General features: G+C 44.5%; 1 protein-coding gene across 1 annotated transcript in view; it reads right to left on the bottom strand.

Moving 5' to 3' along the window:
• The window catches only part of MYH15 (myosin heavy chain 15), a 102,206-nt gene that overhangs the window by 72,460 nt on the left and 5,606 nt on the right, over nucleotides 1–24,140 (bottom strand). Inside the window, exons 4-12 of the mRNA XM_084843327.1 lie at nucleotides 21,582–21,738; nucleotides 17,974–18,001; nucleotides 17,055–17,148; nucleotides 14,320–14,340; nucleotides 11,520–11,612; nucleotides 8,581–8,644; nucleotides 8,386–8,484; nucleotides 4,831–4,934; nucleotides 3,689–3,827 (exon numbers count right to left, since the gene is read on the bottom strand). Coding sequence (XP_084699453.1) covers nucleotides 3,689–3,827; nucleotides 4,831–4,934; nucleotides 8,386–8,484; nucleotides 8,581–8,644; nucleotides 11,520–11,612; nucleotides 14,320–14,340; nucleotides 17,055–17,148; nucleotides 17,974–18,001; nucleotides 21,582–21,738 — 799 coding nt within the window. The remainder of the gene's footprint in view (nucleotides 1–3,688; nucleotides 3,828–4,830; nucleotides 4,935–8,385; nucleotides 8,485–8,580; nucleotides 8,645–11,519; nucleotides 11,613–14,319; nucleotides 14,341–17,054; nucleotides 17,149–17,973; nucleotides 18,002–21,581; nucleotides 21,739–24,140) is intronic.

The raw sequence follows: 24,140 nt of genomic DNA on the forward strand, positions 1-24,140 counted from the left end.
GCACTTTGTTTCATCAGCATCTGCATTGGAACATCTAGCTACTGACATCTTTTGACATTTTTTTAGTCTCTAGAAAGTAATCCTGGCATTGTGCAGATCCCAGTCACATGGAAATGACAATGGTGAAACCAAGATGACAGGGTCTGATCAAGGATTATTGAGGAAATGGGTTAAAACAAAAATGATAAAGGGGCTGGAGCAACCCCCTATGAGGAAAGGTTACATCTAGGAATGTTTAGGTTAGAAAAAAGGCGAGTATGGGGTGACTTGACAGAGGTTCACAATAGTACACATGTTGTGGAGAAAATGGATAGGCAGATGTTTTTCTCCCTCATAATACTAGACCCTGGGCCATTCCATGAAGATGAATGGTGGGAGATTCGGGACAGATAAAAGGAAGTGCTTCTTTGCACAGTATGCAGTTAAAGCTACCACAAGATGTAGTGATGGCCACCACTTTGGATGGCTTTAAAGGGGGATTGGACAAATTCATGGAGGATAAGGCTAACAATGGCTACTAGTCTCGATGGGTATGTATTACCTCCAGTAACAGAGGCAGTATGCCTCTGTATACCAGTTGCTGAGGAACATGAGTGTGATGGTGCTGTAGGGATGTACGAAAGTCACTTACCTGTTCACGGATTATGCTGATGCTGGGGGGGGAGGCGCTCCGTCCCTCCCCCCGAAATTCTGGCCGGCCGGCTCCACTCCGCAGAGATTCTGCAGAGCCACCGGCCGGCTCCACCAGCGGCCGGACATCTGGCCGCTGGCTAGCAGGGACGCAAATGGCGGCGGCCATAGCCGCCACCATTTGCGTCCCTGCAGTCAGCCGTGATAGGCTACGTAAATGTTTACGTAGCCTATCACGGCTGATTTAAGAGAAAAAAAAACGCGCGTACACAAATGGCAGTGCCCATGGGCGCCGCCATTTGCGTTCCTTATTTTGGCACGTCTTAGACTACGTAAACATTTACATAGACTATGGCGAAAATAAGGGGAACGCAAATAGCGTAGCATCTACAATACAATTTCCAACAGCTTTAGAAGGAAAGAAATTATGAGAGAGAGAGAGAGAGAGAGAGAGAGAGAGAAAGAAAGAAAGAAAGAAAGAAAGAAAGAAGAGGCGCAGAGCAGTGCTAAAAACAGTTCACTCTAGTTTTCATCCTAGATATAGGGAGGTTGTTGTGTAATAGATGGCCTATGGGTTGCTCTCCATTTGTTGTTGTTGTTGTTGTTTTTATTAACATTTCTATACTGCCCCATAGCCGAAGCTCTCTGGGTGGTTTACAGAAGTTAAAACATGAAATACAATATTAAAACCCATTTACATAAAAGCACACAAACAATATACACAAACAACATATAACTAAAAACAACTGTGAACTGTCAGTCATAACTAAAGACACATCCAGGACTGATTAAAAACTTGTCATGTGCTGCCAAATGCCTGGGGAAAGAGAGAGGTCTTAACCTGGCACTGAAAAGATAATAATGTTGGCGCCAGGTGGACCTCATCAGAGAGCTTGTTTCACAGATGGGGGGCCACCACTGAGAAGGCCCTCTCCCTCGTTGCTGCCTTCCAAGCTTCCCTTGGAGGAGGCACTTGGAGGAGGACCTTAGATGCTGAACATAGCGTACAGGTAGGTTCATTTCAGGAGAGGCGTGCTGTCAGGTATTGCGATCCCAAGCTGTGTAGGTCTTTATGAATTAAAACCAGCACCTTGAATTTTGCTCGGAAGCATATAGGCAGCCAGCGCAAATGGCCAGAGTCGGTCTTATACGTTCGGACCTTTTATATGCATTGTGTCACAAATATGCAGGCTCACACACTCCTCCATGCTACTGTATGCACAGGTACACAACGATGTGAACTGGTATCCATCTTTCTCACTGTACCTGCACTATTCCCAATAGCTCACATCTACTTCATGCCAACTTTCCCATGCAGCTCTGCACCCAGATACATGATCTCATGGAAAAACAGAGCAGATGCCTCCCTTTTAAAGACATCTTTCACAATGAGCCTTGCTCAAATCCCTCTCACATCATGTGATCAGATCAGACACCAAACCAAGCAGACTTCTTCTCTGATTCCAGGCTGGTTCATTATGATGTTTCCTATGTGGAAGTTCACATAGTGCATGTTGTACAGAGATCCTTATGGGTGAGGATTCCACTGCAGTGTCATTCACTGCATGGGTACACAGTGAATGCCATGAGTATGTAAGATAGGCCAGCACAAGAGATGACCAACCAAGCCAGGGGTGCTGAAACTCAGGCCCACTGGCCAAATCTGGTCCACCTGGAGTCCCAATCCTCTGGCCCCACCTTTCCCCTGCACTCACCCCCTTTCCCCTGACAGTTAATCGTAAGGAGGTTTTCTTGATTTTGCGCATTTTCCCCCAATGGTAAACATTTGAAATGCCTCTCCTAAGGCTTCGTTGCTGGCAGTAAGAGCTTTGAGCTAAAGTATCCTGGTATTTTTGATATTTTGGCTCTTTCCCTTTTGCCTTCAGCAACACCTACCACTGGAATGCAGCCCCCAAGAGCTTCTCCGAAACCAAATCCAGCCCTCAAGCTGAAAGACATTCAACACCCCTGCACTAAGCCAAGCAGCTGACCAGGGCCTCAATGAACCTCCTGGTTTTGCTGCCTGCCTGGGACTGTCACATGGGGGCATGCAGAAAAGTGTTATCGGGCCTCCAACTGCTTGGCCTCAATGCATGGCTGGTGGGCTGTTTCAGCTTGCTAGGTCATAAATTGTGCAGACCTAAGAATCTGATCTAAATTTGTGGAGGGAGGGGGAATCCACATGTCTAAATTCCAGTTATTCAGGATAATGTCTGATAGGATGGCCAGGTATTCTCTTTTACAGAGGACAGCCCTCTATTTGAAGGGCTGCCAGAGGACCATCCCCTATTTGAAGCCGTCCTTTATTTGATGGGCTGCCAGAGGACCATCCCCTATTTGAAGGTGTCCTCTGTTTAAAGGGCTGTCCTTGCCAGCTCCAGTTGAAAGACAAAGAACCATAAGAACTGGTGCCCATCAACAGTAAGCACCTGGACACCAGGTCACAGTGAGTTGGCATGCGCTGAGTTGGGCAAGAGCAGGAAGTCATGGATTGGTGTACGGGGGGCTGAACTGGCGGGAACCTGTTGACCTCGAGCTTCCAAATGGACGCTCACAGCATCCCTAAGTGTTTCCCACTATGGTGAGATGTACTGTATTTCTCTTTGAATTAGATTAATGATGCCTAAATTTGCATCTATGCATATAAATTAGCATATGCAAATGTTACGAAAATCACTGTCGTCTTTTGTCCTTTTGTTTGGTGATGGATTTTCTCTTTTTTTGGCAATCCTGAAGTGGCCAGCCTATGTCTGCAGGAGCCCCCAGGTGTACAACTGCATGCATGGGTGGCTCTGCCCATGCAACTGGGAAGCTAATTGTATGGACAGAGTCTGCCCCATGTACAGGGGCATGCAGGGTGACTCTTGCAGACATTATACTGAATGTGTGGAGGCTGAGCATGCATGATCCCATGGTTATTTATATGTGGCATCCACACAAGTAGATTTGACTTCCATGTAAGGAGAATGACCCTAGATCAAAAATAAAAAATAAAGCAGGCTTGCAGTCTAACGCAGGATGTGTAACATGGTGCATGAACAGACAGGGAAGTGCTCACTTTCCGTGCCATCAGCCTCCGCCTGCTCCTCCCTGGGTCTCTGTTTAAATTTCATGTTTCCAAAGTGCATGATGGCACCTGTGAGCTTGTAGGCACCGTATTTTTCATCTGCAACAAAGCCCAAAATATCCATGGCTTGCTGTGGAAAGAAAAAAAGAACAGGACATTTTGTCACTTGCCTCTGAAACAACACGCGGCTTTATTTTCTAGAGTGCTCTCACTGCACGGCTGGTGTTTGTGCTCGTACATTGGTATTGACATTTCAAAACAGAAACTAGTGGAACGAGAGGTGTCTATTATTTATTTTCACCATGCCCTATTCCCCAAATGTACGGAGTCATTAACAGCATGAAAAATCCATTATCAAAAATGTAAAAAAATATATAAAATAGATGTAAAATAAACATAAAATTAAGCCAACTCCCATCCATAAGAAGATCCTGTGAATCTTATGAAGAATGAAATGCTGTAGCTGGGGGAAAGTAAGCCAGAAGATCTCTGTATGTGTCTGTGCCACTCACATTTGCTATATGCAGGAAATTATCAGGAGGTTATTTAAGGTCAACCACAGAGATTGCAATGAGCAAGATGTTGTCTTTATATAGACCTTACTTACAACAAAGTGGACTATTTATACCTGATGTGTTTTTCTTACTGTTTCTGCCATTATAAACGGGATGTGACCACAAACACTTTCTCAGTTATGGAAGATCAAGATTTAAGAATTATTAAAGCTGATATTTGATGACATAGATTTATTGTTGCCGTCTCACCATATCTGGACACATGTATACAGTTGAGAATGGTTTTTCCATGCTTCCTGAATATAATGAAAACCTACAGGCTATACGGCTGTGTCTGCACATCCCTACTGACTTAACGCAAGAAGTAAAACTAGGCTAAGAAAAATGCCCCATGTTAAGACCATTCTGTATATTGAAAATTACACTGTACCTTGATGCCCTGGCTTGGCTGCATATTGATGCTCAACTACCCGCAACTATGGTGCAAATTCCATGTTGGGTGTGCATTGGGTCAAATTTACTGCCATAAGTTCAGTGAAAACAATCACTCATGAAAAGAAATTCCTTAACAGATTTATGCCCCTTAGCATACATCTTTAATTGAAATGAAAATCTTACATCAGTTGCCATCAGCTCTTCCCCATCATCTAAATTGTCCACAGTAACTACACCTTGCGAGCAGATGTGGTAGTCATATGGGTTTGTTGACACCAGCAGCATGTCTGCAAATGAAGAAAAGTTAAAACAGCTTCTCTTCTTGAGATTTGGTCTATTGATAAATGCATCTCATGAGTCAAAATGCAGCACAGGGCAATGCCATATTGTTAGAAGGAATTACGCCTGCACAAATATTTAGAATTTCAGTTTCTAAACTAGATCACTTACAGTACAAACTTATAATGTCTACTCAGAAGGAAGTCCATTAGGTTAAATGGGGCTTACCCTCAAGTAAATGGATACAGGATTGTAGTCTTACAATATTGGTGCCAAACACAAGAGGCTTCTGGGAGGTACAAAAAACACATTTGCACTATAGAACATGGTTTACTCCTCTGCTGGTATCCAGTTCGATGCACCAAAGATGAGAAACAGTTACAAAAACACCTGGCTCTGATGTGGGTCTTTCAGCACCAGCCCTTGCTCTCCCAGAAGTAATACAGTCTGTAGTGCAGGGATGGAGAACATGTCATCCTCCAGATGTTGTCAGACTGCAACTCTCATCCCCATTGCCTATGCTGGCTAGGGCTGATGGCAACAACATCTGCAGGACCACAAGTTCCTCATCCCTGCTGTAGTGCTAACTTGCTTCTGACCCCATGCAGTGTTAACAGAGAGCCTGGATTCCAAGCTGAGTTGAAATTGCAAATTGACTATATTTTTGTGCTACAATAATTACATCTCTCCACACAGTGCTGCCTAATGACTCTTGTGCATTGAGAGCTCATTCCACATGGTCAACAGCCCCATTTGTCAGCATAGTACCACAGGCAGCCCTGCCTGCTGATCCTTCCTCTGCCACCCTTGATAAAGGATGCTGGTACCGGCCCGCACAAAGCCTAAGTCAACCCAAGAGCTCTCAGCTGGTCCCATGTACAGAAGCAATGTAAATCCAAATGGCAATATCAGGGCAATTAGCCCGAAAAGCAGGACAGACGTAAGGTTTAGCAACTTTGTTAAGCCAATAGGACATGTGTTCAAAGGGTAGGGACTGTCATATAAAAAATATTATTGCTAGTAATTTACCTCCACTGCACCCTGCAGTAGGACTACTTGTGAACAATTGATTGTAACAGCTAACAATCTCGCAGCAGCCAGATTGATAGCAGGGACTAGGGATTCCATCGCTGGGAAATCCAGTCCTTTGGGGACTCGCCAGATATCCATGGCACCCCCAGCTTGGCTTGCATTTGCTAGCTGAGTCATATTTTTCCTGAGATCCAGGAACTTTTTCCATTCCGCACCCCCCATAAATAGACATTTGCACACTGCGGCTGCAATTTGCACACATTATGCACAGCACAGCTGCAATTTGCGCAAATTTCCCAGGCTGTCTTATTGTTGATGGTTAAAATTGTTTATGTGTGTGTATGTAAATGGTTTTATATTATGTTACAATATTGTATTTTTTAAGTTTTTTAATCTTTATAAACTGCCCAGACAGCTTTGGCTATTGGGCAGTATAGAAATATAATAAATGAAAGGAAATTAAGTGTTTGGATGGCAGCTTACGCATGCAACGTTCTCAGCCAATGTGTGTAGTGCGGGAATAAATTCACCGTAGAAAGTACATTTGCACAGTACAATATTTGCGTCCAAATCCTGTTAGCACAAAATTACTCTGAAACAGTTCCTCTAATCTGCCTTAATTAGACCACAGGAAAGGCTAACTGGGTTAAGAGTTTAGCAGATGGGCCACTCTGCCTGGATGACAAGAACTCAAATGAGATTATTACTGCTTTTGCCAAGCAGCATTTTAGCACACGGATAAAGTGATGCTTTGCTGTATTACAAGAAGCCCTACCAAACTGGGGAGCTCTAGAAATCTGTATCAGCTCACAATCACTGTATCTGAATGTAATAAGCAAAAATGTGCCATAGACAAAAAACCCTGTCCCCAAATCTAGAGATAACCATACATAACAACGGGGGTAGCAACTTCAAGTAGCAGATGTGGATTGCAATACGGATGAGGAGGCACATCTTCATCCATATTATACAAGGCTGATGGGGATTGTATGCATCTTCACTGTCGTGTGTTGGCCATCCCTTAGCCAGCATCAGGAACTGCATGCACAATCCCAAATGCTGGATATCAACACTTGCCCAGGTACGCAGGAAGATTCCTTAAGCCAAGTCAGACTGCATCTAGCCCAGTATTGTCTACTGGCAGTTGGTCCCAGACAGAGAAAGGCCTCTCCCCTCACCAGGTACCAAATCCCTTTTTAAACTGAGTTGTCAAGAATTGAAGCTGGGATAATCTGCATGCAACGCAGGGCCAGCTAATGAGCAGGGCCAGCTCTACCATTAGGCAGAGTGAGGTGATTTCCTCAGGTGGCAGATGCTGGGGGACAGTGGTGGCAGCCTCCCAGCTGTTTCTCATCATCTCCCTGCCTGTCTCTCTCTGTTGGAGGACAGAGTTATGCAAGTCACACACCCTGTCCTAGCCCCACTAAATTAGGGGTGTCAGAAGAATCCGGTTGGGGGTGGAGCTTGATGAGTTTTTGTCGGCTCAGCCCCCGGACCCCATTCCATCTTCTGCCAGATGGCCCAACTTGGTCCACAGCAAGTATGGCTAGCAGGTGGATTCTCGGGGGGGGGGGGATTGTTTTTTGTGTTTATGCAAATAGAGATTTGCACAAATTGCAGCTGAAATGTGCACAAATTACACAAACTTACAACTGCAATTTGCCCAAATGTCTATTTCCCCAAATTAAAAAAGAAAAGAAAAAGGAAAATGTGCGGTTTGGCTCACAAACACAAGTCAAATTGGCCGTGCAGTGGAAATCCAGTCAACCCAAAAGATTTTCCGGAGACGGACACCCCTAGACTAAACTAGCCTGTTGCCTCAGGTCTGGTGGAGGACACTATCCCATCACTAGTACTGAAATGCCAGTCCAGCCAGCTTCTATACATGGAATGGGCAGGGGGTGCCATCTTGTCCGTTGCCTCAGGCAGCAAGAAGGCTTGGGGTGGCCCTGCCCCTGAGCTATGACCCTTCCATGGGTCCACCATTTTGTTGCATATATAGAATATTACCAAGCAAAGGGATCCATAAGTGGAAACCTTGATTCCATGTGTCATTTTGCCTTGCTGGATTCAGGCAGAAGTTTGTGTTTAGCATCAAGAATGTTCCAGGGCATGGCATGGCCAAAAGGGGGATTAAATATCCAATTAAAATCAGTGCTAAATGACAGTGACCATTTATTTCAATGAAAGGTTGATTGCACCTTTAATTTATTTTAAATGGTGTAAAATAAACTACTTAACCTAACAGTGTTCTGCAAGTGATCTATTTTCACTTTTCAGTTCTGTACTGAAACAGTGTTAATCAGCTTAGATAAGCCTGGCAGTCCTGTTTAACCTAATCATGTTGCCTCTGCTCCTCCACTGTGCATGAATTCAGACTAGTCCCATCTCTCAACATCCACACACCACATCCTTCCTGGAGCTTACCTTGCAGTTCTGCTTTCTTTCCTGACAAGATCTGATAGAAGATGTGGTAGTCCCTTTCGCCTGGTTGCTGGAAAATAACGCGGGATTTCTCTAGTAGATCTGGTTGGAGAGTGAAGGGTTAGGCCGGGAAACAAGTTGAAACTTACAGACAGAATACATAGCTCAAGTAATTATGTAAGTTAGCATGCTACTTACAGATTTCAATATCAGCTGATGAGAGCTTGCCTGTGGTTCCAAAATGGATTCTGATAAATTTACCCTAATTTGTGCAAAAGATCACATATCAATTAAAAAAACATACATATACATTACAGATAAATGATATGTAACTGATATGTAACTAACACAAAGACCGCATGCTACTAGAACTTTGATAAAGGCCACGTTTGGATGTCCTGCTAAACCACAGTGTGACATGAATAAGCCTAGGAGAGCTAACCTACAGTTCCTGGGCAAGCATCTCAAAGACCATAGGATAGTACAGGCAGCGCTCTGACTTTGGAAGGGGGAATTGGAGATCCAACCATCTCCCCAACCCCCTCGCAGCCGGAGTAGAGAGAACTGCACTGGCTGCCTCTCTGAGGTCAGAAACCCAACCTCGGAGAGGGGGGAAAGAGGAGGGCTTATCCTGAGCCTCCTCCAACCTCTTTCCCTCCTCCTCCAAAGCGCCCTCACTAGTCTAGGATACAGCTATCAGTGGCTACTAGTCATATTATCTCCGCTACCAGAGGCAGTGTGCCTCTGTATACCAGCTGCTGTGAAATGTGAGTAGGAGGGTGCTACTGTACTCCTGTCCTGCTTGTGGGCTTCCCCCACTGGGGCATTTGGTTGGCCACTGTGTGAAACAGGATGCTGGACAACAGCTAGGCCTTTGGCCTGATTTAGCACAGCTCTTCTCAAGTTATGTTCCACCTCCAATTCATCTCAGTTAAAAGAAGGCAGATTTAAGTCAAGAAAATGCAAGTCATAAAAACTGCTTAGCAATGGAATAATCTGCCAATGGCAGTGGAGAAATCTGCTTCTTCAGGAACATTCAAGAAAAGAAAAGGCAGGCATCTATTTGTGGGTGCTTTGGATATTATTTATGCTGCCTTAGGGTGACGGATTGGGCTCAATGGTGCAATGGATACAATCAAATGATGCTAAACATTCCTTTTAGGAAGACAGGCTTTATCACCCCACTCATACAAACAGAGATGAAGTATATATAATCTGCTAACAACACATTATGTAATTTCCAGGTGTCTGTGGGGATGCTACAGTCTCCTCTGTCCTCGTTACGTACATGAGCTGGGGAGCTGCGGAGACAGGCTGTGGTTTCTGCAGCGTTGCATCCCACATGCCATAATTAGAACAATTCCCTTCTGTGGTCTCGTGACCAGCTTGCTTTTGCTGCATCCCTTGGGGGGTTGTGTTACACATGACTCATGTGCTTCGCTTACACTGTGCTGTGCTCAGTCTTATTAATGGAGGGCTGTACTATAGTACTGCTGTAGTCGTGCCGCTTTGCACTTATCAGCCCCGTCCCCCCGGTTAGCACATGTATCCACCCTACATCTGCTGGAGAGTAGAATACAGCATCTGACTCATTTTGTACATCATTGCTGTTCCTGATGAATTGGTCAAGGCATCCTCCTGACAACCTCCTTGCCCGTACATGCACACCTGTCTAATTTATGACACTTCCTATGGTCTGTGCATGACATCTACGTCTATAGAGTCCCTTCCCATTTCCAATGAACAATTTCAATTATTTTGCCGTGAGGTGATACCCAAATATTTCAATGGGTGCTCATTTAATAAATGTCAGATTATTTTCCAAAGCCTTGGGCCCCTTGGCAGATGTGAGCAGCTCGATGTCATGGGTGCAAAACCTCAGGAATGAGGGCTGCATCTCCACCTGGGTCTCCAGAGTTATCCAGATGGCCACTTCCTTTCCCCTGGCCCAACCATCTTTCCCTTCATCACCAATCATTGTGCAGTATTTTCCCCATTCTGTAAGGTTGAAATGCCTCTCCTAAAGCTCAGTTACTGGCAGTAAGAGATTTAGGGTGCATTTCTATGGGATCCGCCTCGGAACTCAGAGGCTTATGAGTATCCAGTGCAGAGTGGGCAGCATGGTGGAGGCAATTGTCATCTCCGCTGTGCCTCTCACTCTGCATTTAAGCTAAACGGGCTTTTTTGTCCATCTAGCTGAGGCATCAGGGACAAGAAGAAAGGAGGCTGGGAAGGCCTCTAGATACTGCATAAGCCGGCCTCCCATCTCCTGGGAAAACCCCTTTCCCTTCTCTCTGAAGCAGCCTTTGCTCACACAGATTCTGACATTCCAGAGGCTGAACAGGACCAAGCCCTTCCAGGCTACGTCTAATCAAATCTTGGCTATAAGCTACTAGGCCCACTGCAGTGCTGAAGCTGGGTCCTGACAGCAGTGAAAGCACATGGTGGTGGGGGAGTGTGATCATGGTGACAAACTTCATCCACAACCCATGTGTGTTCACTAGACTGTCTGCACCCCCACCCCCCAAAATACGTACACACTGCATGTGTGTAGGGTCTTCATGCATGGTTAGGAACACTGCAGAAAGCTGGGTCCACAACTGCATGCAAAGATGGCGCAGACAGTCTGGTGAATGGGCATAAGTCAAACTGAGCTTGCCACCACAATCTTGCTCCTCCCTACCAACTGCTCATTCACTGTACACCATCTGAATGGCTGCCTAGGCTATTGTGATGCATTAATCCAAGGATGCAAAAAGTGTAGCCCACGGGCCGCAGGTGGCCCCCCAGGCTCTGTGTGGTGGCCCCCCAGCCCCCTGTGGTGCACAAAGTGGTACCGCAGCCAACACCACATACAGAAGCCTTTGTGCGAGGAGATTGCAATATGTAACATTAGAATGGCTGCCCACAAGAAATGCTGAAAAACACTCAGTTGTTCGAGGAATCGAACAGAATCGAGGACTATGGTGCTGCCAAACACTGAGGGAAAGAAGGTGGACCAGAAGCCAAACCTGAAGCCAGTCTTCAGGGATGTGTCATTATATGTCTTATTTAGCCTCTGCATTTCCTATTCAATTAATATAATATTATTAATGAAGAGGGACTGGTAAAATGCCATAGCGATAAAGCATACTTACAAAGCGTGAGGAGTTGTCATTTCTCAGGGTTTTGGCATTCCCAAAGGCTTCCAAAGCTGGATTGGCTTGGATGATTTGATCTTCCAAGGTCCCCTTGAAATGCAAAGGGTTGAAGTACATTTTTTAAGCCACGCTTTTATACTTGAAGTTTCCTGGCTGAAAGGCTTCGGGATTTGATGGAAGCTTTGTTACACCAGTAGAGTACAAGATAGAGCAGGCTCTTCGTGCTGGACTTATGCCCTAGCAGCTATGACTGGCTATTAGGCTAGGGAGGGACAAACAAGCCATGTTCGATACCGCCAAGATTCTGCAAACATCATCTCACTCTGCGCAAAGGGAAACTGACATAAACTGACCAGCTATCAAACAGGAGATTTGTGCAAGTCTCCCTAAATTAGTACAAATCTCCCCAACTTTGCACAAATTTCCTAAATTGCACACATTTCCTAAACTGCACACATCTCCTAAATTGCACAACATAGGCTAAAGCAGGGCTGATTCAGTCTACTAAAGAAATTTAAGCAAATTAGGAAATTTGCACAATTCAAACTGGGAATCAGGAACAAGATGAACACAAGCACGTGTTTGACAAAGTATGAATATTTTTGGTGGACACGTGCTCACATTCATGTTCAATGCTTCAAACAGGGCATGCTTGCATATTTTGCAAGCAAAAACAAAATTCTCATACATCTCTAATTAAGGCTGGGGAAAGAACAAATGCCCCACGATATATATGATATTTTTCTCCATCTCTCATAATACTTGAACCCAGGGTCATCCCATGAAGGTGATTGATGGGAGATTCAGGACCAATGAAAGGAAGCACTTCTTCACACAGTGCATAGTTAATCTATGGAATTCACTTCCACAAGATGTAGTGATGGCCACCACTTTGGATGTCTTTAAAAGGGGATTGGGCAAATTCACAGAGCATAAAGCTATCAATGGCTACTAGTCCTGATTGTTCTATGCTACCTGCAATATCAGAGGCAGTATGCCTATGTACACCAGTTGCTGTGGGAACATGGGCAGGAGGGAGTTGCACTCATGTCCTGGTTGTGGGTTTCCCATGGGCAGCTGGTTGACCACTGTGTGAACAGAATGCTGGACTAGATGGACCCTTGTTCTGATCCAGCACAGCTCTTGTTATGTTCTCATGTTCTTATTATGCCTGTGTGCAGCTGTGGCTGAGTGGACAGTGAACTGTTCTGTGGAGCTTGCAGTGTGGATTTGAGTCCAAGGAGCTCTCTGTGCTGTGCCCACAGGATGACGTTCCACCCCCTCTGCCAAGCACACAAAAGATGAACGAGGCCATTTCCTGGTGGGGATCCAATGTCCATCTCCTGCTTCCCAGCTCCATGTGGTGAACTACTGAAGACTGCTGCTGTCAGGGTGTGGCTGTGGCTCCCCTTTGGCTGCTGGTCAAAAGGGTCGTTCCCTCCCTGGGTGGGTCCTGAATCCTTGTCCCAGGAGGGCTGGGTGTGCTTTGTGCAGGCCTCTTGCCCAGGAAGTTATATGGGAGCTGCACAGTACGGACTCTCCTTCTTCCCGTTTGTGTGTGTTGTGCTCCAGAGGGGCACTTCTGAGGAGAATAAGGGGATTCAAGCCCCCTACCCATAGGGATGGTTGGGGACTAGCAGAGTATGGTCATTACTGGCTGTACCCCTGAGGCTGATATAGTGCAGGCACGGTGGTCTTGTGTCTTGTGCATGTGGAGATGCAGGGGTGCATGTCCCAGTTGTTGTGATTTCATTGGTTGCCTCTGTGTGTGGCCCACATCTCTGGGCATCGTCACTGGTAGTCTCCAAATGGTTACCACCAGTGGCACAGGCATGTCTGCCATTGTTACACTGTTTTGTATATTTGGGTGGTGTGTATTCCCCTCCTTTCCCAGGCTGAGCATGTACATGATATGGCAGCTGTTCTGCTGGCTACAGCAGCTTTTCTCTGGCCCCAGTGCAACTATGATTGCTCTGCAAATCAGATAGTACCACAGAATTTCAGCAATGTTTGTCTAATTCTCCATATGCATTTTCCTTATTATTAGTGGCAATGGAATTCAGTTAGGTTATGTTAGTGCTCTGCATTCAGAATCTGAGGGCAGTTGAAGGTGATTCCTTCACACGGTGAGGACTACATTATGGGCAAACATTTTTCCCATTGACTTTATCTACCTGCATGTAATATCACTGGGGAGAAACAATGTGAGAAGGAAACCTCCAACGACATCTGCAGTTACTGCATGATAAATATGGTTGTGTGAAACAACCTAAATGTTTGGTTCCATTTCCTTGGCACTCGGAAGGCCTTGGCATTCAGATAGCTCTGCATAGCATTTTGACATATCAAATTGATATCTAGTCTAATGGCAACTGTCCCTCACCAGCATAATTCATGCTGAAGACATGTAATAAAGCTGAGGAGAAGAGAAACAAGGGGGGAAGTCTGTGTAAAAACAAATAACCCCCCACCCATTTCATGGGTAGAATGAAATCTGTTCTAACACTTTCCAGTGATAGAAATCAGTAGAATTTAAACACTTCTTGGATGGGTCACACCCATACAAATGCAACCATGAAAGATGCATTAGAATTGGTCCAGAAAGCTAAAAATACTCAGGATAATATGCAGCTAAAAGTTTCAGAGCCACATTTACCACACAATTCCTGTGATTTTGAACTTAGTTTTGAATTGTGACAAAAAAGAAATTCCAGCTGAGTTAGTCTAGGTTTACAGAGAGGACAGGTGCAAATATTTGGGAAGTACAGATTAAATCACAATAGACCCATCCACTTACCCCAGTCTTGGTGGCTGGTTGCTATCGAAGGAACAGATAAAAAGAACAGAACAGAACAGAACAGAACAGAAAGCGGGGGGGGGGGGGGATTGAAACCAAAGGTTAAAGAAATACTAAGAGATAAGAAAGCATAATTCAACCTCATTTATCAATACCTATTTGTGATTTTGCATGGACCTTTTTTCTTTCTGTGACTGTGAACCTTTATGTATAACTATGGTACTTTTTCCACAGATATTTTTAAAGCAAATTTCTCAGCACCTTTACATTTTTTATCCTGGACTGAGAACTGGCACCCACGCATAGCATCTTGTAAGGATCTTCTCTACAGGTGCAAAAACAATTCCTGCACTCTCCCTCTTCTTTCTCCCCATTCCCACCACATCTAGAGCCCATGGGTTCACAACACTCATAGGTGCTGATCAGTGCTGTCAATATTATAATCCCAATCACATTCCAGACCCCAACACCCAGAATGAGAGTCTGAAGCACCGGTCTCTAGCCCAGAGCCGGGCAACCTTTTTACTGTCGAGGGAGGCCTTCCCTTGTAGTTAATCTGCTAGGACCACATGTTGGTAGGGGATAGGGCCAAAGCCAGTGGTGGGCTGGGCCAGTGCCAAAAGTAGGTGGGTCACCCCACTTCTCTTTCTGCCACCTCCTTTTCTTTCTTTTTATCCCCCCCCCCTTACTCTCTCCCTCTTCCTCCCTACCCAGTAGGCTTCTAGGGAAGGAATAGGCTGCTCTTGCCAGAGGTCTGAACTGATCACAAGCAGAGTGCTTCTGAAATTAGGCTGAGGGCTGCATGAAATTAGGCCGAGGGCCACATGCAGCCATAGGGCTGCAAGTTGCCCCCTTGCTCTAGCCCAGCCTTCTCCAACCTGGTGCCCTCAAGAGGTTTTGGACTACAACTCCCAGCATTCCTGCCTACTTGGCCATGCTGGCTTGGGCTGATGGGACCTGAAGTCCAAAATGTCTGGAGGGCTCCAGGTTGGGAAAGGCTGATCTAGCCCAATATACTAAAGTTAGTGTGTAGGTTCTGTCCTTGCTCCATCCCATCCTACTCCTCACAGAACTGCTCAATGTATCCAGATGGCTCTATTGCACTGTACAGGGCCAAGAGGCAAGCTGCCTGTACAGATGCCCTTTTGCCACTACAACAAAACCTGGAGTGGATATGGTTGTCAATTAAACATTACCAATTATGGCACTGTTCTGTCTCCAGGGCCCTGGGACATATTTACACCACAGGTTTAAACTGGTCTAACACAGTCATTCCCTCTTCCCTGGGAACTATAGTTCTGGGAGGAGGACTAGGGATCTCTTAGAAAATTCTTAATAGCCTGATGAAACTACAGTTTTCATGATCCTCTGGGGGATGCCATGATGTTTTCTGGAATAAAATGGATATAAGTGTATCTACTAGAGCTGTGCACAAATGGCCTCTCAAAATTCTCCAGCTTATTTAAGAGCAGGGAAATTGGGGGGACAATTTCATCGAATTTCTCCTAGGGGAGGAGAAATTTTCCAACAGTTTCTCACAGATAGGGCTCACTATTGGTAGGGGTTGTAACATAGCTTCTGTCTTTTATTCGTAAGGGTTTTTGGTTTATTGCACTGCTTCTGTAGGTGGCAACAGCGTCAACTGTGGTGAGGGTTCCACTTTTCAGAGACAGAATTATGAATTTCTTTTGGTGGCATTTTTGAGCTTACTTAATCACTGCAAGGTGGCCGAGGGTGCTGTGTGTGTTTTCTCTCTCTATTACACATCTTTCCATTGCTGTGCAGACTCCCAGGGCACCTGCACTTCCTGAACTGAAAAAGCCCCATAGAAGGAATTACCTCATGAGGTCTTCCTCATGATGACTTTAACTGAAGTGTGAGAAGCCTAGGAGGCTACAGGCTGCCACAGAGATTATTGTACAATGACAGACAGGACACTCCTGCCCACTCCTCAGCCACCTCACAAGTAAGGTAAGCACAAGAACCCCAAATTCAACCCATGAGAATTTCCCCCAAATTTCTCCTCATCTGAATTTCTTTTTGAAAGCAATTTCTTTTCTGTCAAATTAAATTAGAATGGTTGAAAAAATGTGGGAGAAATTTTCGGCACAGCACTAGTATCTACGCCCTGAAGCTACTCTAACTATTCTAGCTACTCCAGCAATGGTGCTGACTTAGGGTGCTTCCAGATAGAGAGCTCTCAGTCCTGCTAGGCAAAAAGCCTTGCACAGCTCTTCCATCTTTCCTTCCTTCATGGATTTCTTGTGGAAAGAGAATGATGGAAGATGCCGTGAGAGAACACAGGCAGTTACAAATGGAAGATGACGATGTCTGGACTCCCTCGTAAAATGCCATGTCTGAGGCGGGGGAATTGCATAATGAAAGTCTTGGTCTGGAAGCAGCCTTAGAATATTGAGCCTTACAACGCACGGCCAAAGAGACTATGCAAATTGTAGTAATCTAGCAGGATGAAAATCAATTCCAGTGAACATTTGTCACCTGGAACCATGGATAGTATGTTGATTGATGCACAACATACTGGGGAAAGACTCATGATCTCTGTATCCCCAGGATCTCTTTGAAGTGTTACAGCTTCACCTTACAGTCTCCCATGCAATTAACAATCAGTCTAACTGGCACTTAGAGTGGCTTGGAGACAGAAAGTCATCCACCTGTTGAGTAATACAGTAAATAGTATTTGCACAGAAAGGGAAAACAATCATTTGAATATTTACATTCTTTTTACCAGGTTCCCCAATTGCTGCTACTGTGGCAAAATACTGAATGACACGTTTCGTGTTCACAGTCTTGCCAGCACCAGATTCTCCACTACAAACAGAAAGAAAATCACATTATTCATCTCAAGCTTTTCTCTGCAATCAGTCTGGTCCATTTTCAATTCTTTCTTTTTTTAAAATTGAATGGGTGTGATCATCTAATTAATGATGACTAACAATTTCTCCCGTGGAGTGTCCTTTCTATCAGTGTTAAGAGAAGAGGATAGGTGATTAGGTATGGAGGATGAGTCTGTCAATGGCTATATGAAATCACCAAGTTCATACTGCCTTCAGTATGCCATTGAAGAACAGTTGTTGGCTGGGAACAGCAGAAGAAGACTATTGCCTCTATGCCCTGCTGATGGGCTTTCTCAGAGCCAAATGATTGGCCACTGTCGGAAACAGAATGCTGGACTAGATAGACCTTTGGTCTGATCCAACATGGCTCTTCTTAGGTTCTTAAGATAACCTCGCCAAAGGAATCAACAGCTTTCATACACTCTGACTTAAAACTGGGTGTTAGCACCCAGTAGAATCCAAGATCAAAATAGCTCAGGGGTAGAGCACCTGCTTTGCATGCAGAAGGTCCCAAGTTCAATCCCCGGCATCTCCAGGTAGGGCAGGAAAAACTCCTGCTTGAAACCCTGGAGAGCTGCTGCCAGTCAGTGTCTTCAGTACTGAGCTAGCTGGACCAATGGTTGACTCAGTCTAAGGCAGCACCCTATGTTCCCCTCTTTCTTAACACCAGTGCTGAAAGGCTTAGGAGATAAGAACATGGACTACTAAATCAAGTGGCTTCAGTTTCACATATTCTCCTGAACATACTAGAAACCAGTTCACTTTTGCTGGTGTGAGACATCTGAGAAGATCCACTTACGTGATCAGCATCGATTGGTTCTCCCGATCTGTGAAGGGAGGAAAAAAGAACCTTAAATAGATCTATTTAAGCAAATAGACTTGCTGTATAAGCATCCCAGATTGTTACTGGAACAATTTCTTATACAAACAGAAACAAGCAACAATGAAAATAAGTCAATTCAAGCAAACTTTCCTTGGCAAGGGATTGTTTGTTTGTTTGTTTACTGTATCTTAAGTACTTTGGTGAGATACGTTGGCCTGCAAACCCAACTCACACTGGGCACTTTCTAAGATTGAGTTCCAAATCCCTGCTGTGTGGGTCACCACAAAAGCTGTTGAATGATGACTCCATCCCAAACAGATGAAAAATAATTTAACCAGATCAGATTCTTGGTAGAAATTCCAAAAGCACTGTGGGCTTTTGAAATTCATAGAGTTCTTCAAAGGAAACAGGAAAGAAGAGAGCAAAAAGAAGCGTATAGGGGATGGATTTTGACAGGTTAGTGTTAATTAGCATATCAAAGCCTCCATATATGGAAAACACAGTCAAGTGAAGACATTCAGATTAGAGGGTTTCTAAATCCTGTTATGTTCAGTGTTTCTCTTTCACCTATTCTCTTCTCATACTACATGGTAGAAATGTAGTGGAATTTCAGGTTTTGCATTTAAACTGAAAGGTTTGGTTGTCCCAAAACAAATTTTGAGAACTGATGGCTTCTCCTTGTTTTCTAATAAAAGGGACATGCTCTGTGAATTAATAGGAACTCAACTCTGGAGGTTCAACTGGATAGAGGCTTATCTTCTAGTACCAGCTGTTAACATGTCTACTTAGCAATCTTTTTTGGAAGTTCATTGGAGAGGAGGAGGAAGATGGGTAGGGAACTGCATAAAATTGACATTCCATTCAGCAATCAGGTAATTTCTCTGCAAAATGCAGTAGGCTGAATGAAAAGCACTTTGCTCCTCACCTGTCATTCCATACAAGAGCAGTGAATAGTATCTACCAATACAAGTAGATAAGGATGGGAAAATAAGTTCTTATCCAGTTCAAGGAATCAAGACAAACTAGACAGGAAAGGGTAAGGAAGGTTGTTTTTCTTGTGCTACCCTAACAGCTTTCCCCAATCTGTTGCCCCCCAGAGGGGACTACAACTCCCATCATCCACAGCCAGCATGGCCATTGGCGGCTTATGCCTCTTTTAAAGGGGACGAGCATCTCAGATTTGAAGACAGAATAAAGGTCAGGGGCAGTATCCAATGTGACATTGGCACTAATGTGAATTATGCTGCACTAGCCTAAGGGACTTCTAGCACAATGCCAATAGCGTCAGGTGGTGTGACGAGTTTCTCAGCTAATCCCATCACACCAGCTCATGCTCTTGGTGCTGCACTAGAGGTCCCTTACACCAGTGCAATGTAATTCATGTTTGCACTAGTGTTGCACTGGATGCTGCCCCTAGGAAACAAAATATATTGCTATGCCAGGCAAAAGTATAGATTTTGCTTTGTTTTTAAAAAACAAACATATTAACTAACATTATAACTCAACTAGGGCCCCATCTACACCAGGCTTGTACTCCAGGGCCCTGATAGATGACACAGTTGTGACTTCGTGATAGATGACATAGTTGCGACTTCACAGCTATCCGTGGTTTTCGCCCGGAAAAAGCAGAGTTCCAAGGAGTCGTTTTACTGTGATTTGGGGGGTTTGCTGTGGGTTCCCCCATGGTTGCGGGCTGTCTGTTCCTTCCTCGAACCAACTTTGCATTTTGCAGTGGGCATGTTGTAGGCATGCAAAGTACTTGCGTCACCCTGTGACACCCTTTTGCTCCCCCCATCCCTTTGCAGCTGCACAGTTGCAGAGGCACAGAGGGGTGTTTTTATCTATTTAATCACACTTTCGCACAGTTTGCAGCTTCGTATCTTTGCAACGGTTGTGGACTGAGTGCCCAAGGGCCAGGGTGGGAGGGATCTTGGGGAAGGACCAACAACGCTCCAGCCACCATTTTGGAGTGATGGCTGGGCACATAGCATTCACGCTTGTGAGTGTGAACCATTGTGAGAGTCTTGGGCTGGGGAACTGGCGAACTGATGGTGCTGAAATGAAGGAGCACAAAACACTCATTTTTTTACATAAAAAGGGATGGAAAGACACAGCAGAGCCCCTCAAATACAAAACAGCCACTGAAATGTCACACCTCCACACTCATGGGACTGCACACCTGTGCATTTCAGTAAAATGGCTCCCAAAAGGGCATGGTGAGTCTGTAAGGGAAGTGCACAGTACATCGCGAGTGTATCGCAGGGCATGCTGACTCAAAGCCGAATCGCTGCACGGTTGCGACGGGGTGGGGGGTCAAAGCGGTGCCATAGAGATGCGGCCCAGGTCCAGCAAAATGATCAAAAAATGAATTTGTATCATAAGTTGGTACATCATATTTGCTTTATAAATTGCAGTATATCCATTGCCCTCTGTACAGCTCCAGTTTTAAAATAGACAAACAGGCTCCCAAGGCCACCTGCTAATATTCAAGGATGTCTAAGGCTGTGCAAATATTATTAGTGTCCCAGATATCAGGTATGTATCACCACTGCCCTCTGATGGAAGAAATCTAATGTGCTAAAATCTACAATGTGCTCCAGTTCTGGCTGGTTGTAGCATTTCACAGTACCATTATAGCATTGCAGGGGGAGAACCTAGTCAGTGACAGACACAGAGCACTTCTGACATCTGGGTGCACCGCAGCCAAAGTCAGGCAGTTTTACATACATAGATTTCACTGAGAAAGTAAAGCACATGTATAACTCTCTCTCATTCTCTCTCCTGCTGATTGCTCTAGATTTTGAAATCATTGTTCCTGCCATGTGGTTTCTGTTTAAAGAGGCGTCATTTGTTGCGGTGTTATTCACCCCCTTTCAGCCAAAGGGAAAAATGTCAGTGAACACAAGTGCCCTGATCGTGTGGCTCTTTGGTGTGGGGGTGTGAGGAGGAACAGGAATTTTCACACATAAATTCAAGCAAACCAATGTTCTCCATTCACTTCATTCGCAGGAACTGTTCTGTCGATATACAGGTCCGCTAAGTATACAGAACTATCCCCTTCCCCTGATATTGAAAGTCAGTGGGAGACCTGATGGAGTGTTTCAGCTCTGCTTCCACTTATGCTCAACCCATATAGTTGTAAATAAACTCAAATATTTCAAAAGCCTCCAGTGACCACCACCTTCAAAAGGAAACCAAACCCAGGTAAGCGCCGAGCCCCAAGAACTTCTCACCACTTGAAACATTGAGGAGAGCCTAACAACAGCATTGCATTTGATAAAAGTTGACCATAATTAAAAACCAACTCAGCCATTCCTCCCCTTCTGTTTCTCCTTGGAGATCAATTATACTCTCACAACAGCCAGCATTTCAGTGGACATTATCTGAAATGTGAGTGATGCCAAAGATGACAGATCTTACAGTCTCCAGACTCATTTGCTTTTTATAGGGCCTAAATGTGTTTTCCAGTAGGTTCTCTTCTCAATGTTTGGCAAATTCCGTTCCCTTTTTTTTTTTTTTTTAGAAAGCAAGATCTGGTTGAATGCCTTAAAAAAAGGAACATGTGAGCAAATACTGGGACTTACTGCGCAGCATGTCATGGTACGCATTATCTGCAATGGAGAAGATGTGAGGAGGAGCCTCTGAACGTCTCTTGCCCTTGTAAGCCGAAACAACCTCTGTCTTGTAGACAGGAAGCCATTTGTAAGGGTTTATTGTCACACAGAAGAGACCCGAGTAAGTCTGGAAAGGAAAAAAAGCGACCACTCAGAACCTTGGTAAAGAATGGGAGAATATCATCATCTTTCCTAATGTCAGAAACTCAGGCTGGATCTATGCTAGTGATTTTATTGGTGCTGAAGTACACTGATAACTGTTGGGGGACATTACATATTCCATATATCTCTTTTCTAGTGTTATTTCCTGCTTTTATTCCGTATTATCCCAAATACCACAACAGATGTCATCGTGTGTGCTATGAGGGATAAATGTGCAAGAGGGATATAGTGTCACCATGATGGGATTGTACTGATATGTGCATTAATAGAAGTATAGCTTCCAAATCCCATGAAGTACTAGTTCCCCTCTACTCAGCACTGGTTAGGCCTCAAAAAGGAGGAACTCCTCCTTAAAAAGGAGGAACCTGGGAACTACAGACCAGTCAGTCTGACATCAATCCCTGGGAAAACTCTGGAGCAGATGATAAAGCAATCCATCTGGAAGCACCTTGAAAACAGTGCAGTGATTACTCGAAGCCAACATGGATTTGTCAAGAACAAATCCTGCCAGACAAATCTGATCTCATTTTTTGATCAAGTAACCTCCCTTGTGGACTGTGGGAATGCTGTGGACATAATATACCTCGACTTTAGCAAAGCTTTCGACAAAGTGCCCCATGATATCCTGATGAGCAAACTAGCTCAAAGTGGGCTAGATGAAACAACGATCCGGTGGATCCACAGTTGGCTACAGAATCGGACTCAAAGAGTGCTTATCAATGGGACCTTCTCAAACTGGGGAGAGGTAACAAGTGGGGTACCTCAGGGCTCAGTCCTGGGCCCAGTGCTCTTCAACATTTTTATTAATGACTTGGAGGAGGAGGTGCAGGGAATGCTGATCAAATTTGCAGATGACACAAAATTGGGTGGGATAGCTAATACTTTGGAAGACCGAAACAAAGTGATCTTGATAGACTGGAGAGCTGGGCAGAAAACAGCTGACACTTAATAGGGATAAATGCCAAGTTCTGCACCTAGGAAAAAGAAACCAAATGCACAGTTACAAGATGGGGGATATGTGGCTCAACAACACTACAAACGAGAAAGATCTTGGAATTGCTGTCGATCACAAGCTGAATATGAGCCAACCATGTGATGTGGCTGCAAAAAAGGCCAATGCTCTTTTGGGCTGCATTAATAGAAGCATAGCTTCCAAATCCCAGGAAGAACTAGTTCCCCTCCACTCAGCACTAGTTAGGCCTCATCTGGAGTGCTGTGTCCAGTTCTGGGCACCACATTTTAAGAAGGATGCAGACAAACTGGAGAGGGTTCAGAGGAGGGCAACAAAGATGATCAAGGGACTGGAAACAAAGCCCTATGAAGAGAGACTGAAGGAACTGAGCATGTTTAACCTTGAGAAGAGAAGACTGAGGGGAGATATGATAGTGCTGTTCAAGTACTTGAAAGGTTGTCACAGAGAGGAAGGCCAGGATCTCTTCTCGATCATCCCAGAGTGCAGGACAGGGAATAATGGGCTCAAGTTACAGGAAGCCAGATTCCGGCTGAACATCAGGAAAAACTTCCTGACCGTTAAAGCAATATGACACTGGAACCAATGACCTAGGGAGGTGGTGGGCTCTCCCACACTGGAGGCATTCAAGACGAGGCTGGAGTCTGGACAGCCATCTGTCAGGGATGCTCTGACTTGGATTCCTGCACTGAGCAGGGGGTTGGACTCGATGGCCTTGTAGTCCCCTTCCAACCCTACTATTCTATGATTCTATGATTCTATGATTCTATGATTCTATGATTCTATGATTCTATGAGATGAGATGAGATATAGATCCAGCCTCAGTTGTTGCTCCACTCTATTTCATCCAAACATAATCAAAGAGTTCTTACAGAAGATGGCCCACAAAACCAGACTGTCTCAGCAAGGAAACAGAGGGACAAAATGATAAATATCCTAATCCTAGGCATATAAAATGAAAGTGAATCCCATTATTTATTTATTTGATTCATATTCCAGCTTTTCACCCCAAAATTGTATTCAAGACAGCTGACAATAATCCAGATTAAAAACAAAAAAGCTTAATTAAAATGTAACATTAAAGCAAAATAAATTAAAAACACAACAATAAAAGAAATAAACAGCATCCATTAAAAAACCTTTCATAACACCCTACCCCTATTGATAACGGCAGGATTTGCACTGCATCCTCTAAACAATATATTTGACTTTGGTGCAATGGATGTGTTGGTCATACACATTCATTTGTAACTTTATGAAGAGAGATCAAGAACTCCTGGTGTCCTAGCCTCCAATTATTCACTACAGAATGAAGCCTCCCTCTGTAAATCAACACTGATTACATTTATTGGGGGAAAGCAAACAAATTTGTTTATTTGTTTGCTTGTTTATTAGAT

Source organism: Heloderma suspectum, chromosome 3 (assembly GCF_057233095.1).
Source record: "Heloderma suspectum isolate Gila_16-S chromosome 3, 16-S_ref, whole genome shotgun sequence".
Classification (NCBI taxonomy): Eukaryota; Metazoa; Chordata; class Lepidosauria; order Squamata; family Helodermatidae; genus Heloderma; species Heloderma suspectum.